Raw genomic sequence first — 20,025 nt, forward strand, 5'->3', positions numbered from 1 at the left:
ATACAGAATACTTATACTAAGTAAAAAGATTAAAACATTCTCATTAAAATATAGCAAATGTTCTTTAAACTATGACATGAACCATCACATATGAAAAATAAATATTTTATGCTTGGTGTTTATGTATGACTCTTATAAAAAAACCAACAACAAACAATTTTTCAGCTGGTTCTATACAACTATACAGCTCAAAGATAGTTTTCTACATTGTACTTCTTAATAGCTATTTATACAGTATCAATATATGATTTTATTATGAAAAAGGAGACATCACAAAATGTATTATAGTTCCGAAATTATAGTTTTTTTACAGATATATGTATACACGTTAAGATATACTATGTCTAAATTTGATATATTAAAATATTGATTATTGCTAAACATTCTCTTTGTCAATAGAAAATAAAACATGTTTTGACATCACACAAAGTAGATACTATGTTATGTTTAAAAATCTACACACTGTATGTGGTCACAATATGAATATATCGTGTCATTAAACAACTGGCAGTTTTCTTAAGTAAAGACCAACTTTTCTTGACCTGTAATAAGGATACATAATTTGTTCATTTTTCTTTCAAATAAAAAATATTTAGTAAGAATTTTATAGATATCAATAATTTTCTGTGATTAGATTTTTTTGCTCAAGGATAAATATAGTATGTCTTTTAAAGGAAGAGACACAATTAACAGTGATGCATACTGCAAATTGCTAACGGTACTTTTACAATATGTTCTCGGCTGTCATCGTAAGCATAATTTATGAAGCTGTGTAGAAATGGGATGAACATGTTTTTGATGCAGAATCCGTGCCATCCAGTCTTGAAATCTTAAAAAAGCGACACAATTTTAATTCCTGTTTTAAGCTTTTAAATGCCTCCAAAGAAGCGACGAACAAAGGCGACGGTAATATAAGGCGAGGAACAATCTGGAAGTCCTTGTTACTGCTTACTCAGCCAGATCAGGAGGTGCAGCTTACAGCTTAATTTTTTAGCATTCATTTTCATATTCTTGACGTAAACACAGCTCTGTGGTGATCACGCTATAAAGTAAATACCGCAATAACTGTAAGATAACTAACCACAACTTGACAAAACTAAGATATGAAGACAAAAATGGTCAACATCCAACGGTGCAGAACCATCTTCATGATCTAGCAAACAATGTTTGCCATGACCAGTGGGAATACAGTGTACACGAAGCATAAATATCTCAAAGTGACATAAGCAAAGAAAAAAAAACGACGCAAAATACACTGATCAAAACATAATGGCTGATTTATGGTCATTTTAATTTATAAATCAAACATAATTTAACAGAAACCGTTGTAACAGTTATTGTGCGTTGTTTGAATAAGATTTGATTTATACGTTTTAATAAATGTAAAAAAAATGAAAAATGAAAAAGGCTGTATTATAATTTACAAAATATATGACTTTCTTTCGATATTATATGAAATTCATATTATCATTATTAGTCAATTTTGTGTATAACATTTAATAAGAAGCTATTTTTGATTTTGAAATAAACCTTTAATTTATTTCTTTCATAATGTTCTGTTTATTAATGTTTATTACACGATGTTATATAAAAATATAAAATATAAAATGAATCGTCTTGTCTCTCCATCGGCTGACATTTCATAACGAGAAACAATTTAAAACCAGCTTTATTAGGACACTTGAGTTTTTATGAGATTATTATACATTATTGAGTAGAAAGCTGTCAAATAGATATTTGACAAGACGCTATGATTTTCAGCTGTGTACGAGTCCAGAATCAGTATTTAATTCTAAAATGTACATGTTTAATTATGACCTTTCATGTTATACGGCCAATTTTTTTTTTTTGATAGGACTATGATATTTCGAGTTAATATCCATTTGATATAGTAATGTTTGGATTTAGAAAATGGAAACGAGGTTAAACGGTGGACAATGTGGATTTGATATGAATTTTTAGACTCGGACTAGATGAAGTACAATGTGAATTTTATTATTTAGAAAAATGAAAACTAGGCTAGATTTATTAGATAAGACCCAATTATTATTTCTGTTGGAACATCACGTGGTCCAAACGCTTGAATTGTATTAGTTTTACTAATGTTAGCTATGATAAAAAATGTCAATATAAAATGACAAAAACGAAAAATGAACTTAACATAACATTCAGAAAATGCAGACAAACGATTTATAAAATCATCATGTGAATGGCCATATTTTACATTTAAAGTATTGAACAAAACAACACACACTGGCAATATTGCATTGAAGACAAGCGTTGGCATGCGATTGACATACTTAGCCATTGTTTTTACCCTTGCAGTCAATGCTGAGACCATGTTCAGCGGGCTCATCCGTCTGATTATGGTCTCCACCGTTCGCTGTTCCGTCAATACATAATTTTACAATTCCCACAAGACGATGAATGGTTTAATTTACTTTGAAGAATGGAAAAATCCATTAAATGATTATAAGATATTTAATGTGGTTTTATGTCAATTAAACAGGCTTAAAATATTTGAATTCCAATTAAATTACGATACATTCCTAACATATAACCATTTAATTGAGCTTGAAATTCAATAGATGATTCATAACTATATTGAAAATAGAACCATTTTATTTTGAGCCTATTAAAGAACTTATTGTATTTCTATTTTAAACCGAAAGATAATTATGATATTGAATAACAAGTTGCCAGGAAACAAATGTGTCGTAAATACGCAATATGAGATCATATTTCAGATCCAAGGTGAATATATGCAAACAATCATGATAACGTATTAAACTCTTATTAACAATTATACAAATATAAACATACATATGTGGGTAAGTCATTATATTTTTTCTTTTTGAATAATACGTTAAAAAAACACAATAATTCTGCGTTGACTCAAGAACAGGAAAAAGCGACTGTTGGTTAGTGAGTATATGTTTGATGCTCATAAGCACGTTTTCATTAAAACAATGCAACTGTATTTGCTCAGTCATCACCAAAATTGGCAGTATCTAGCAGTCTTCCACCACAGAAAATACCACTGTCTAAAACTTGATACTCCGCGATAAGCCTAATTTTGTCAAGCTCTATTCCCCATTTGTCTGTCCTCACAGAAACACCGATAACATATTCACCCATTGGCAAATATTTGGTCTCGTTTACTCTTCCAGTATTACGGAAAATATTCCAGTCGTACCCATGCGCCCACTTTTCATTGGTCGAATATTCATCCCAAAACTCCCCATCAAACGTAACAGAAATGGTGTCATTAGGTCCATCATTTGCATATCTTATATCATCAAGGTAGAGACTTACTATTTCCTCCCCTTCTATTGGCTGAATACATATTTTAAATTCGGCTCTGTATCTCTGGTTAAAGTCAACAAGCCTGAGAGTCTTCAAACGTGATGCCTCAGAGCGCCATACCCAAAAGTCATTTTGCTCTTCTGACAATATGTCTTCGAACTGGTAACTCCTTTGCACTTCTACATATATAGCTACTATAGGATACAGCCGTATCAAAAATAAAACGAACAAATTCAATTCCATGTCCAGACAATTTATGTCCTTTTTAAATTAAAGAAAAGTGTAATTTTTTAAATTAATTATTTTCTTTGGTTTTCAACTTTTACAAATAACAAAAATCCGCAGGTGCAATTTAGTCGTGCATTTTAGTGTTTCCTTATTGTTAATACAGATTCGTTATGCAATTATTATTTTACGATATAATCAATTACAATTCATCGGGATATACTTTAAATCAATCTTTCACTATAATTTATACATTCCACAATTCCATTGCAAACAATAAGACAAATGAAAAATAATGTTTTCCAGTTAAGTCAATCAAAAAATTAAGTTCACGACAAAAAATGTCATCAAGTTACTCATATCTCCTAAATTAAATATCTTTTAAGACACTCGTGATATTATTTATGGGTATAATACAAAGGAATGCCTTTTTTCCACATTTAATTTAACAACATCACCTGTCAATAACTGGACTGAAATCATCTGTCTTTTTGAACACCATCATAGGATAAAAATTCATAATTCTGATGGATGTTTTATCTATTAATTTCAACAGGTACGATGCGTATCGTTGGATGACATATTTGATCTTTTAAATGAGGACTTTAATTAGATTGCTTCCAGGGCATATGCAAAGGTTATAACTTCAGTGTTTATTGAATTTGTTTGCACTAAACGAGAATGAAAATTAATGTTATACGGTGCAGTGGCTTCGATATGTTATCTTTTAATTCAAACGTTTTACTGTGGTGTTCACACTATTTTGAAATACTCGTACATGTCAAATATATAGTTTTAATCATGTCAACTATGTGTATTTTCCTTTTATTTCTTTTCGTTAAACTTTCTAAAGTATTGATAATGTACAAATTAAGTTACCATGATGTGTGGAGGAAAATTGAATGTAATCATTGATCATAGCATTTACAAAATAACTGCTAGAGTAAATAAAAAGAGCACCTAGATGGAATGGAAATTCAAACATCCACAGACTTACATGTAACACAATTACAATAAATGCTCCCCCCCCCCAAAAAAAAAAAAAAAAACAGAAAAAAAATACACAACACTGACAATACTATAATATACTTTTGGTGCCTTCTATTCTAATAATGTGTTGTGCCTTTTCTCCTTTTGTGGGCATTTCCTTTTGGTTAATATTTAAACAAAGTCCTACCTAGCTTGATGAATCAATGTCTTACTTGATCAGAAATCTGACACCTCTTATAAAAACATTAATTAATGATACTGATAAGCTTTTTAAATACTTAGATACAGTCGAAGAACAAAGAAACAAATATGTAGAGATTATACTTACTGCAAAAACAAACGAAAACATCATAATTAAGACAAAAACTAGAGACATGTGAACTTTTAAGTATTTTTTTAAAGAAAAAAAGTGCATATAAATTATTTCTTAGATAAATTATGCAAAAATTTATTTGGTTGTAATTTTGTACTAAAATATTCTACTTCAAATCATACGATTACTATAATTTCTGTCGTCAAATCACCTTACCTTTCTCAGCGCAAATTATGCTGTACTTCTTGACTCTTTTATAACGTTTATCACTTACACTGCCATGCATATTCAAAGATAATATATTAAGTGAAAGATTTGTAACAACTCGATAAAAATACAGACTTTTTATTAATGTCATTAATAAGCACTTACTGCTAAAACTGTCGACAATTATTGCCTAATTATACATTTTATATGCTAGTCTGCTTGATATTTTATAGGATATAAATGTCATAATAATGGACACTTAAGAGATATGTATTACTTTTATGGTACTGTTATTAGTATATTTATTGTTTTGTAATTGATACACAGTTCATAAATCAACTAATTTTAATCGTAAAATGTAAAATACAAGGTATTGGCAATGAAAAATGTAAATGAAGATCACCAAAGTGGATGACAAAAAGATTTGAGATTGATATTATTAATAATCGTAATTAATTTCTTTAATATGCTAATTAGATTTGTAAAGATTATTAGCTTGATCTTTGCAGTTATTGAGTTTATTTGAATATCAAAGGTTAAACATACTAAAAGTAGTTTTACCAACATTTAAAGTGACATTATGCCAATCCATGTGTAAATAGTGAATGTACAAGTACATGTAAAAGTCATAATGATTTTAAATAAATAATTTAACTTTTTAATAAAATTAAGTTTAGACATGGAAGTAATATTTGACCGCCATTCTTGAAGAAATCGATCCCCAATGTTAATGTTCATCAAATAAAGATTGAAAACATATGGGTCAACATTTAATCTTATACTGGTAAAACCAAGATGATCAATATTAGAATTAATCCCGCTGGTCAAACATGGGGTAGTAAAAATTAAGGCTCATATATCTCTAAAGATATCATATACGATATCGTATAATTGGTGAATGGCCATTTTTGATTATTTGTAACCAAATTTTGACTGACCTCTCCTTACATATCAAATTTAAAAGAAAAAAGTTCGCAATAGACATGAAGGAGTTTGATTTTTTCACCCTGAAAGAGATTAACAAAAGCGTAAATGAAGCTTATCAAAAAGACAAATAACAAATATCTGCAAACATTGTTACTATATTCTGTCCAATATTTAAGTGACGAATAAGTACTCAAAAAAAAGAAAGAAAAGAAAAACCCAGACAAAAAGCAAAAAACAAAAACCAAAAACAACTAATAAATAATCAATAATAATAAATCCTAACCAACCTCTGCAGCTTACATTTTCTTTCAGTTCTTGTAATCAAAGTATGTCACCACTTACCAGTAGAATAATAGATACATATAAATCATTTGGTAAGATAAGTAACAGATATCTTTGTGTACATAAACAGTTTTCAGTAACTAAGATGTACGACAGCAATAGAGAAATACAGAATCCCTAAAGAAAGCCCAACACTGCAAAATTGTAAAATGTAAAAGCAAGTTTGCATGCTTCCTACATCTCGATGATACATTTAAAACGACACAAAATTGTATAAAGTTAGCTGTCACTGTTCTGACTGAATCCGAGGGTAGTGGCCCTAAAATATGACAGAGATGACGTGGAAGAGAAATAGGGTGAGTGTGGCCCTAGTACAATGAGACGGGTCGAACGGCGGCGCCCTTTCTTGGCACAATAAGCCTTTTTCATGACTAACCTCCTTCATTATTGTAATTGGTTACTAAACGTTTAGATGCCCATTGACCGCTAATATTCTGTACTGATCTGCTTGAATTGTCAACACTTTGTGCTTCAAAATTAACTCTTTACTGGTGACATACCTGTTGTCCGCGATCGACTGAGAAAGTTGTTATTAGTGCCTTTTTGGGCGAATGAACCCTTGTGAAGCATAGACTTTATACATACATACTTTATTTAACGGACGCTTCGTACATATCCATTGTATTTCTGGTTAACTTCTTGGCAGTTTTAAAGTATTACTATGTCAGATAATAAGTGAAAACGAAATAAATATATCTTGAGAATTCAATATTATCTTGTATGGTTTTATAAAGATTATTATCAGAGTATTTGATAATTTAATGACTAATTATCTTAAAACAATTGAAAACGTAATCAAAATAAAAGATATAATTATCTTTAAATGAACTGACTTCCAGACAATATTTTAGCTGAAGACAAGTTCGCTTGCACGCAAATGGTTAAAATCTTTATTTATAATTATAGGGGTAGAAACATTTAGATGATGAAAACATTTCTTGCAGGCAAAGGGTCAAAATGGTAGTCTATATAGAGACTGAAGCAAGTATAATTATATTTCTTGGCATGCATGAATACAATAAAACAATAGAAACATTAACGTATTCTTGTTGAAACAAAACACTTATTGACGTCTAATTGTTATTTACACAGAAATACATTAAAGCCAAAGTCAGGAAAGAAATGCAAGTCTAGAGGCGTTGTAATTTGATATCTTTGTTACAAAAATAGATACAAAAATGTGATTCTAAAACTGTTTTATATAGCGATAAAGCAGACGATGTAACAGAGCAATAAATGACTTTTCATTGTTATATTAATATGAAATATCATCAATGTCTACTTTAACTAATTGCTTGTGTTCTACTTTGTCATTTTGGAAAGAACAATTTGTTAAAAAATTGTCACGATCCTTTTTCTAATACCACAAAAATGCACCGAAGATTCTGCATTATTTAACAGTAACATTTTGAATCAATCCGGCACATTTATTGAATTCATCATTTTATATAACAATTACTTTTTAATGTAATCAGTGTTGACATTTATACGTAATTTCCAAACCGTAATCGGTTATAACCAATAATATAAAATCATAAATCAAATAAACAACATATATCTACCAGAATACCGTAAAACCGTTGTAATTCGCTTAAGATTAATTTTCCTGGCAAATTGTTCTATATATAAAATAATAAATATATCGTATTGCAAAGTCTTATCCTATGATGATCAGATCCATTACCTTATCATATAACACGTTTTGTCAAAAGCAAAGATAAAGGTGTCAAGTTCTGTGTTTGTATGTTTCACTTTTTCAATACAATTGGAAAATGTTTAAGATAATATTTGCTTATGAAAACCATTCAGTCTATATTAACCCACATTTTCGACATATTGCCTGATGTTGTTGGCATATACACTTACCATGCGTTTGATATATTTACTCGTTAGCGCAAACGCTATACTAATTAGCTTATTTGTTAGTTTCTTGTTTTAAAGAAAATGTATACAAACAATACCGTGTATGTGTTATACAAATATGTACTGATGTTATACTTTTATGATACATAAGACAACATACAGTACCTCACATAAAATATTATCTTAATACGGAATTTATTTTAATTCGATTGTGAAGGAAGCTATGAGCTTATAAAAACACGTCTTGATCCGTTTCTGGAACCAACCAGTACTGAGAAAAGAGTGTAAAGCTTCTTGCCCAAGGAAACAACGAATTGCCCCTGACGGGGTTTGAATCATTATGTCTAGCGAACATAAGATTATTAGACCGACGCAGTAACCACTCGACCATGTCGCCACTCATATAAGTCAAGTTGGATCAGCGCTTTATGCTATGATTTTACAACAGCGTACATTTTTTCATGTTTCTAGAGCACTGTAGTTTATCATTTGACCTTGTTATTTTACAAAAATTAGGCATCTATTATAATTGTGGCTAATTACTTTTGACATAAATGCATTACCTACATAATGTCAAGTCACTGTATGCTAATAACCCTAAATCAGCAATAAAGTTATACAATATCTTACTTGACACAGGTGCTTGTTTATTTGTTTAATTATTACTTTTCATGCATCTTGAGTTATTCAAATTTACATTAAGACATTAAATGTCACAATGCTTTAACACCTGTTCAGTTAAACAAACGCACGCCAAAGGTCATTGGGTTGAAAATGTATACAGCATTACATTCTAATGAACTTGTTACAGCTTTGTTCGGTTCTAGAGTGGCTTCAACGTAGACAAACTGTAGCTCCTGACATAAAATGACTGTATGAAAATTAATGACAACGGGAAAAAAGAAGTTGCCATTTTACCGTAACAGTTGTTCTTTGTTCTTTTGTCTTGTGTTGTATTAACAAATACCAATTATTTGAATTGTTTCTATTGTAGGCATACAGGAGGTAAACATTTACCTGAAACGAGCTTCTGCAGCTGTCAGTACTCAACAGAGACGTTAACTTAATATATCTTAGTTGTTAAGTACCTAAAAACTTATTCGGATGAGAAAGACATTATTAGCATAACGCGTGCTACTCTACACATCTAGAACATAATATATCTTTTGCACTATGCACATCGTCTCATTATGGTGATCACTTGTGCCAAGTTATTTTTTAAAAAAAAATCAACGTTTAAAAAGTTATGGAGCGGACAGGATATGTAGACTTTTTATTATGCAATGAAGACTTTGTTTTTACATTTGACATTTAAGTGTGACCATGACCTTGGGGTAGCAACCCAGGTTTTATGTGCTCTGCACATCGTCTCATAATGGTGATCACTTGTGCCAAGTTATTTAAAAAAAAATCAGCGGTTAAAAAGTTATGGAGCGAACACGAAATGTAGACTTTTTTTATGAAATAAGGATTTTTTTAAGTGTGACCTTAACCTTGGGGGTATCAACCTAATTTTTGCGCTCTGCACATTGTCTTATTATGGTGATCACTTGTGCCAAGTCATATTAAAATTTTTTTAGCGGTTAAACAGTTATGGAGCGAACACGAAATGTAGACTTTTTATTATGAAATGAAGATTTTTTTAACATTTGACCTTTAAGTGTGACCTTGACCTTGGGGATAGCATCCCATTTGTTGCGCTCTGCACATAGTCTCATTATGGTGATCACTTGTACCAAGTTATATTAAAAAAATCATCGGTTTAAAAGTTATGGAGCGGACACGAGTGTTACGGATGGACAGACGGAAGTTCTAACAGGAGAGTAATAATGTGGCTACTCTATTGTTCTCTCTATTGTTCTTTTAGCCACACAAAAGAAATTAGCCACATAAAAGCATTACAGCATGAATGACATCAAAGAGAAAAACAGTTACCCAGTGTCTATCTGGCCACATAATTACTGTCCTGTGAGTGCGGACGGACGGACTGACGGACTGACAAACGGAGGCCATTCCTATAACCCCGTTTCCGCTACGCGGAAGGGGATTGAAAAAAATTCAAATTAGATAAACTTTGTTTGTACTAATTACGCTCAAGTTCTCATCACAAAATCAAGCGACCCCAGATTGAAACTTATTTCTCACGTGCTCGGATGCAGCGGTCCGATTATAATTGCCCCGGGCTGCAAACTCGGCCATTTGAAATTCATACTCAGTGGCAATCATAGGCAACCTTGTTAACATATTTAGTAACTAGTGTATTAATTAATAGGAATTATCAAAATACATGTGGTATCACTAATGACCAAAGGCTGCAAAGCTAAATTCAAGCTTTTTTATTCTGTTTATATAATGTTATGGCAACTAATTTTCATTTTAAGGACCGTTTTTCGCCTTCTGGTCCGCTAAGGACGTGCATTTATGCTAATAGTAGCATTATTTTATTTACTTTGATATTTCTGTCGTTGACATTCCTGTGTCTGTGTACCATACTGTAACTTAATATACAGATTTCCTCTTTATTTGTATACAAAATCCAAGAGGCACATCTCGCTTTCTCGGTCATCGTTTCGGTTTTTGCACGTGCTCGCGTTTAGCGGACCAATTTTTTATTTTCGGCCTCGGGCTGCAAACTTATAATTGGTATCTAAATACTCATGACAAGACAGAGGAAATGTGTTACTATATATAGTTACAAGTGTATTAAAGTGTATCAAATCAAAAGCAAAATATTACTGTCAGTGATTATGTCTGTTAGGATAGGTTTTACTTAGTATTATTACAGACTTTGATTTTTATCACGTGTTATCGAGTACTGTAGTCCGTAGGTATACTCATTTTCATGGCGCTATTTGAGTATTATCGTAACGAAAAATTGCTGGAAATCGTTACATTTCATGAAAGTCGCTACGGGCGTTTGTGTGAGATTGCAAAATACATTGATGTAGTTTAACTATATGTTGTAATAAAAGAAAACATTTATTGATTTATACTCAACAATAATTTTTATAATAATAAATGATTACTTTCATCCAAAATTCTATTTGCCTTCCATCATTAAATATTGTAAAACTATATGCTGTAGAAAAAATACTTTATTGTAAAAATTACAGAGAAATGTTTATTCTTTTGCATATGAACAGATTATATGCATTCTAAAATTGTATGTTGAATTTCTAGACATAGAATATCTTATTTATTAAGAAGATTATGTGATTGACTGATTTTGAAATAATGAAATCTTATTCCGTATTAGCTCCCTATTGCCACGAATAATCTTTTGAAATGTTTTAAAATCCCCCTTTTTCAGAATAGACTTCAATATATATAAACTTGGAAACTTATTAACAATAATGACGTAAAAATCAGGAGGCCTTTAATCGCCAGTTGATAAACGTTAAACTCGAAGTTACGCCTTCAGTTTTTCTTCCATTGATGTTTTGTATGCAACCCTGCGTGCTTGAGTCAACATATTGCATTTCATAACAGCATGTATACCCCGAATGCATAATTATACAATTATTGACAAGTCAGCCATTATATATGATGTGATATTCACCGACAGATGACAAATTGACCGAGGCGAAACTAAAATTATTTTATACTATTTATTTTTAAATAATATGTCAAATATCATTATTAATTTTGTAGAATAGACAAACAATATCAATAAGGTTAATATAAAAAGTGACAAAGCATGTTTACATAATGATATTATGAAAAAACGTCGTAGTTTTACATAATTATTTAAGAATAAAATTATTGTAGAAATTTATGATTTATCAAAAACACTCAATTAAAATTAAGATGCCGTTTCATGTATGTATCATTTTAGTATATTAAGAATGATTATAATAAACAGGTTTTGACTCTATAAAATAATTACGGATATATCTTGTTAAAACAATGACATTGACAATTCCTTTATGATGTCATGCCTTTAACATTAATTTTTAAAAAGTTTCTGAGACACATCTTTTCTCTCAATCTAGCATCTAAAACTTCTGAAAAAATCTATTTCAAAATTGATAATTTATTAAAAAAAATGTTGATATCACTTTATTCAGAAACACAGAACTTGCCTTTCAAATGTTTGTTGATGCAAAGTAATAGATATTCATAGCTTTTTTATTCTGACAAGTAACAAGTCAAATAGAGTCTCATCAAAGTGTTTGACATGACGGGACTGGACTTGCGAAAAGTTCAGATCATTCAGTTTCTTTTTTACAGAATAATTATTCTAATTGTCAAAAATGACCCAAACTTGAAAAGTTGTGCAATACGTTTTACAAAATTTGGCAAAGAGCAGCACATAAATACGATTGCCTATTGATTTCTTAAGAAAACAAGTATTTATATCTTAAGAAATAATTTATTTAACAAGAATAAATATTTTTAATTATCTTTTGCATATCATTTTGTTCTCAGTGACCAAGCCAATCTATGTAAGAAATTCAAACGATATGTTTTCCGACTTTTGAACCTCGGTTATTACATCAACAATAATTCCTAAAATCTAATGACAATAAATAAAATGACTTCTATGAAATGGCTTTAACATAAACATTTTGAATATACAATATCTACATGCTCTGCTGAACTATATAATTATGCATTATTTAATTTATACTAGCGTGTCTTTTGTATGAATTCAACGTCATCCTGCATCCATGTATAGTTTGTATTTACAAGTCTTCCGCCACAAAATATATCACTTTCAAGAACTTGATATTCAGCAATTACACGTATCTTGTCAAGTTCTATCCCCCATTTGTCAGTTTTTACTGAAACACCTATCACATATTCACCTTCCCTCAAGAATTTTGTCCCTGTCGCTCTTCCACTGTTTCGAAATATGTTCCAATCATGGCCATGTGCCCACTTTTCATTGGTCGAATATTCATCCCAATATTCTCCATCAAACGTTACAGAGATAGTGTCATTTGGTCCATCATTTGCATACCTAATATCATCTAGAAAGAAATTAACTGTGTCCCTTCCTTCTACAGGGTCAATGCAAATTTTGAAGTCTGTTCTATAAACTTGATTATGATCTACCAACCTAAGAGTTTTTAGGTTAGATGCTTCAGAACGCCAAACCCAGTAATCTTGTTGGTCTTCACTCAACACATCTTCAAATTCATAACTTCTTTGTATCTCTACATACATGTACATAGCAACTACCGGGTAAATCTGAATAATTAACGCAATCCAAAACTTATATTCCATTATCTGTTTCGAGATGTCTTTAGGTTGTTAATTCAAAATCATTATTTTATTTGTAGAAGAAGCGCATGGTTTTCTACGAACCATTTTATTAAACGTTGCAAGTTTTCTTAATTATTTTTTTTCTCAGAGATTTCGTTTTACAATAATATTACATTGATACACTGATGATATTTCCACGTTGAACAGAAGTAAAGATACAGCTTCGTGTCCTGTAACAAAAAAGGGAAACATCTTATAAAATCAATTAAATTAATCACATAGGTATACATAAGTAAAGTAACAGATAATTTCCAAAAAGCATATTGAAAATGAATAATTAATTGAGCAAGAACTGAACGTTATCTTTTTGATATAATGATTTCTCAATTAGATAGAAGAATAATGACTAATTAAATAAATGATCAGTTACATCAATTATGTAATATCAAAACATGTAAGAAATATGACAACGATCTCATAATTTAACTGCACTTGTACCGTATAATCAAATATTTATCATTCTATCAAATAATTTATTAAGGAAATAGCATTTGATGATAAAAGCATAATTTCCATAGTATTTTAAACTGTTGTTAATTTCCAAGGCACCATAATCAATTAGCATAATTATACTAATTTGTCACGGCAAAAGTGATATCAAAGAACAATTTAATCTATTCTATGAAAAGACCCATGTTTAAAATAAACGTTTCAATTTGCTCAATCCTTTTAAAAGACACATTGATATCCTCAAAGTCATTTGAAAATATAATTCGCTCTAATTGGCTAGAGTAACACTAATGAAACTAATTTAAAGATAGCTAACAAAAGTTACAAAAAAAAAACAACAAACTTGTGTGGCAAAAATTTAAACAATGCACGGATGTGAGACAAATTAATAGGACAGCGTCATTAACGTTATAAGAAAAACATTTCCTTTGTCACGGCCGAAGTTAGCATCTTTGTTAAAGGTGTGTGTTTCAATTTCATTCAATATATATCAAAGCATCCCTACAATGTATTTTTCTTTAAGAATTATGAGGTCCAGACTCAAAATGATTACATTATTTATGTTTAAGATTATTCGAATTTGTTTAAAAGGAATAAAACAAAGTTAAATAAACAACAGAATCGTTTTTATTCCTGAAAACGTCAAATGAATACTATTTCTTTAAATGTTTATTCTTTCTTTTATATAGCATAAATTGATTTTAATACTTGATAAATTTCAAAGTTCACATTTGTTAAGTGAAAAAATAGTTTGGGCAGAGATCAACATATATCAATATCATTTTCACTGTTTTTTTTACATGGTGAAAACAGTTTATGTATTTTGCAAAACATTATCATTTAAAAATTCCAAACTTTATCACATCAGAATGAACACTTGAAGAAATATTGTTTACGTTTTCAGAAAAAGTACAATTTTGTTGGTTTTTACTTTGCTTTTAAAACAAATTCAAATAATCTAAAACAATAATAATGAAATATTGTTGTGTCTGAAGCTCGTAACAGCAAGTGTAAAGTGCCGTGTGGCATCTGTAAAAAGTTGCCCCGTACTTCACTTCAGTGTTGTTATATTTTTCTAGTCCTTCGGGATCATTGATGCCGGCATTATTGAGTGTTGAGAATTGAGTACCGCTCAAGCCGGTGATAGGGGGTGAGAGGGATGTTGCATATATACATTATCCCTCATGTACAGACTCAATCAAACCGAGTCTGCAATTTTCATGTGATTTAGTTATCAAAGAAGTTGGCAAAATGGGATATGCAGACGTAGAACTGTACAATTTCCCAGACCGCTTTGAAATCTTCTTTGAAATTATGTTAATAGAATTAAAAGCACAAATGAAGCACCAAGCTCAACAATCGTTTTAATATGTTTCTTGACAAATAATTAAATGATAAAATTCATTTACATTAAAAGATTACGCACATCTTTGTCTAAAATTTACATAAAAGACATGAGGAAAAAAAAGAAAATTACATTTAAAAGTAAAACAGTATGTTGTAAAGTGGCTGTTGGTCAAAGATTAAGTGCTCATTAACTAACGAAATATGTCGTTACATACTTCATCAAGTGTTGCATCAGGTGTTTAAATTTTAAGAGCTTTTGTAACTACCTCATAAAAATTATGTTAGGGCATAATTTCTGTTACATTTAGCTTCAAGAGCAAATAGTCTATATAATCTTGCATATATTGAAATATCATGATATAATTTTATAATTTTATTATAGATAGTAGATATATAGTATTATTGCTAATTTATATACTTCCACCTGCTGATGATATGAAGTTACATCGAGTTCAACGTTACTTTGGTAAAAAGCTAAGAGAAAAATGTGATAGTTTTTCAAACGTAAATAAAGTCTTAATTAGCGCTATTTTGAATAAGAATCACCCTCATCGGCTTTCCAGAGTAATGAGGCAATTGTTCAGTCCATTGTGTTATTTTATTTATTTTAGGATCTTAAAGTTCAAAATATTTACCATAAATCGTTGTAACACGATTTATATGATTTAGTTTCGTTTAGATAGTCCAAAGCTGGACATTTGAAATGTGGCATTATTGGTCATGGATAGCAGCTACCGATGTTGGTCCCCTAGCTCCGACTTAGAAGAATTCAACATTTTGGTATGAAAATGATGTTATTCTCATTTGGTAAGAAATTGACATGAACACATTGGCAATCACTAGGTTTTTAATACCCTTTTCTTTCTATTGTAGCATTTGCATTGATTTTATAACATCATAGTTGATGATAAGAAATATATCATACGGGGTTAATTCTTACGTGGAGAATTTGCATATCAACCCGACGCAATACCCATAACTTGGTAACTCGTCAAAGATATGCAAATGCTACTCTGCGACTTGTGCTTTTGTGATTATTTTCATTTCTCAACATTTGCATAGTTATTTGAATACCAAGTTTCACATATAACTACGACTTTATCCTTTTAAATTTTTATCAGAACTTTTTCCGACTTGAATCAAAATGTACATTTTATGGAATAATAATTTGTCCCTCCCGGGAAACAATCGTCATATAAATGCATCTTTGAATCTATTTGAACTAAGGAAGGACGCCATTACTTCTCGACACAGGATAATGATTACGTATGTACACGATCATCATTTTAGATTTGTTTTACATTAAGGACACTTTATTTACTATATATTTAGTAAAAAGTCAATAAAATCTGAACAAGTACTTCAATATGGATGTCAACCATATATTTTATCTAGTATGAAGATTTATATGTCTTCATAGGCTTTTAATGCGTTAATAAATATTGTGTCGGTGAAAATACGTGAAGATAATAATAATAATAGTAATATCAAAATAAAAGTTTTTTTCCTATTCAGTTACTAAATAATTAAATGCATTTATTGTTAATTTAAAACAAATAATTAAAATATAAGACAGTAATAAATTGTATTTGTAACTATACTACTTACTTTGTTATGATATCCAAATTCAGAAATGCTTTTGAAATATAATATTCATTTAACTCTTGTATTTAAACTGCAATTTGTGAACTTTATGTTTTACAATCCGTTATATTATAACTATTAACTGAAAAATATTATTTTTAAAAAAAAAGATGAATTATACTTTATGCAATTATAATCAATTATATCAAAACAGAAAGGAATTTCATTTTATTAAAAATATATTTTTCTTTTCTATGGAATGCCTGTTAACAAAGGTCAAATAAGATAATTAGATATGTTTATTAGACGTGGTCGAGAACATTTTCCCCCTGATGAATGATGATAGATAGAAAAATATTAATCTACATATTACTTTTTTTTTCTTTATATAAATCTGTTTTCATACGAAACATATTTTACATTGCATTAATGAACAGTCGTCACGAACAATAACAGATAAAACAATTGAAAAAATGATACATTGTATCAAACCAAATGGGTTTTATCAGATCAAGGCCATCTTGTATAATGTTAAAGTTGCGTGCCAACAGATGAGCCAAAACATTTCAAGAAAACTTGAGAAACAGTTACTAAGATTTTATAAAAATGTAAAAAAATATTAAATTAAAGTAATAATTTACATTAATTAAGGACTGTTTTGCAGTATTTATCACATTATTCAAGCTAGTTTTGCTTATTTTGACCTCTTATTGGTAACTGCGTGGTTGCAAGTGCTGTTTGCAATGTGTTAATCATTTTCTTTATTCACTCCACAACATTTTACTTTTAAATACATTTTTACTATTTGCATGATAATTAGCATGAATCTTGAGGCATGCTGCTTTAAGCTTTATTTCTGATCTTCTGCACAGTGATACAAAGGCTACTAAAGTTTTCAATGGACCTTTATTATCATGACAAATACCACATGCTACATCGCTAATGTTGGAACACATTTTTTATGTAAATTCGCCTAAAATGTATCGTAAATTTACCATATTCACTGCATTAAATGTCAATTAGGTAAGTATAACACAATAGTGATATACATTATCATAGATCTCATTCATTTAACCACGCCGTACATTTTCATCTCTCAAACATTTTGTTAGGATATACCGTACATTCTTTTACATGAGCGTTTCGTGAGGATATCATATTTAAAAATGTAAGATGCATGTATTTTACATGTATATTATAAACAGTGTCATCCCAATAAACTTCAAACTTTAAGAGATATATAAAATAGTTAAAAATAACTTAAATACATGTAATTAATTAAACGAAATGCACCTTCTTACGGCACTGAAAGTAGTGAAAGATATAATGAACAATCTGCAAGTCCTTTTCACCTTAGATATGAATACCTAATTGAATTCTCTTTGACTCCTTATCTAATATGTCTCATGACCTTAAAGGTTGCCAGAACTCGTACTTTTTCGAAACTATAACGTTTGATTTTACTTTGATTCATTATTCTGGATCAAATGTAATTATTAGTCTTAAAACAGGTAGTGATAAGGCTTTTTATTAATTTTTATTTTAACTGTCAACAATATTAGACTTATGTTTCATGGCATAAAACAGAGAACATTGCAATATTTTCGCAATACAGCAGTAGAATCAACAACAAAAAAAATATCAACTTTCAGCATGAAATCTATCTTTTAAGTTTTTTCTTCTTTATAATTTTCTCATTGTGAATGTTTAAAAGTATGTGCCTTTTATAAAATAGTTTGAATTTTTATGATAATTTTGATAATGATAGATATAATGTCATTCAAGTTTAACATTTGACCTATAATTTTTCCTTGTCCTTAAATAGTTTCAAATATTGCGTATAATGTATTCTAATGATTGTAATATTAAATCAGTCATTTCTACAATAAGGGGTTTTCTTGTATGGTACATATATGTATATTGAATAGAAGAAAACTAATTTTATACAACTGACATTATTTTAAATAACTTTTATGTGTTCTTAGATATACATGTACTATCTAGAAAATACCTTTGCTAATAATCTTCTAAACCGGATTTTGATTTAATTTAACCACAATATAATTTCTATATAGAATTTTTGGAGGTACTTAACTACCTCGGTATTTTAATTTACTTCAGTAGATTCATTTTATCATATGTTCACAACTCTGGTTTAAATTAGCAAGGGTATTTTAGATTTTTAGAATTTTACATGTAAATAGTAAGTCAACCTTTTAGTCTCTTGTAAATCTTATAGATTGGCAATGTGCATTTATATTGTATTTTATATGTATTTTAACTGTGTACATTGATGAGACTGTAATAAACTAATAAATAAATAAATAAATATATGTATAGACAACAAGAATGTTATGTGATTGAGGTCAACTTTGCAGTACAAGCTGCCAATGATTTTCTTAAAATTTAAAATGTAGTTTAGTAGCACGTTGAATCACTGTACACTAATATATGGAACGTCATCTATGCCAAGAGACAGTCTGCGCTTTATTAGAGTTTACTGCCTTTATCTTTATGGCCAGCATTTCTGAAGATCACGTACGAAATCAGCCGTGAAACTACTTACATGTAAAAACTGTTTAACAGGTAGCCAATGTTCGTCCAGGTATGCGTAAAATATTAATTTTAGGATGACATTTAATCGATGCCTAATGTAGTCCTATTTAAATGACACTTATTCAAAAATTAAAATGATCGACGCTAAAAGATTAAATTTAACTCTAAAATTTGCTGACATAACTTCCATACATACATAAAAAATAAATATCACACAATATACACCTAAAAAAATGATGGGCAAAATGCATAAAAAACAACAAATAAAGCTCGTTATACCTAAGGAATAGATTGTAGACTCTGTTCAAAGTACACGGTTCGATAGGTTTGAGAAAACTCTTTAATTTTAAAGAATTCATTGCAAATGAACAGTACGTTGATTTGTATGCGTAATACGACAATTATTGTATCGGTTAAACGTTGTAAAATCGAACATCAAAGCGATTGCAAATGAACGTTTTAAAGGGTTTGGTTTGATCCATTCCCATTACCATCATCACAAAAACCAAAATTTAATGATTATTAAAACGAATTAGGCATACGACAATCGATTGGTAACTCGTCAATAATAACAATCAACCAAACCCAATTCATCGTTTTCATCTCACATTCAGTTTTTCTTATCACTTCTTAGATGTATAAATATT

The 20,025-nt window shown here is 29.8% G+C and overlaps 1 protein-coding gene across 1 annotated transcript; it reads right to left on the reverse strand.

Annotated features, from left to right (window-relative positions):
- Positions 1-11,823: 11,823 nt before the first annotated feature.
- Positions 11,824-16,960, reverse strand: LOC132719331 (uncharacterized). The gene is made up of 2 exons (XM_060703098.1): positions 16,847-16,960; positions 11,824-13,611 (listed from the first exon to the last, which is right to left on the reverse strand). The coding sequence occupies exon 2, from the start codon at positions 13,400-13,402 to the stop codon at positions 12,803-12,805; it is 600 nt and encodes a 199-aa protein (XP_060559081.1). The 5' UTR covers positions 13,403-13,611; positions 16,847-16,960; the 3' UTR covers positions 11,824-12,802.
- Positions 16,961-20,025: the final 3,065 nt, after the last annotated feature.

Source organism: Ruditapes philippinarum, unplaced genomic scaffold (genome assembly GCF_026571515.1).
Source record: "Ruditapes philippinarum isolate M1 unplaced genomic scaffold, ASM2657151v2 ctg1628_1_1_1_1, whole genome shotgun sequence".
NCBI classification, from domain to species: Eukaryota; Metazoa; Mollusca; class Bivalvia; order Venerida; family Veneridae; genus Ruditapes; species Ruditapes philippinarum.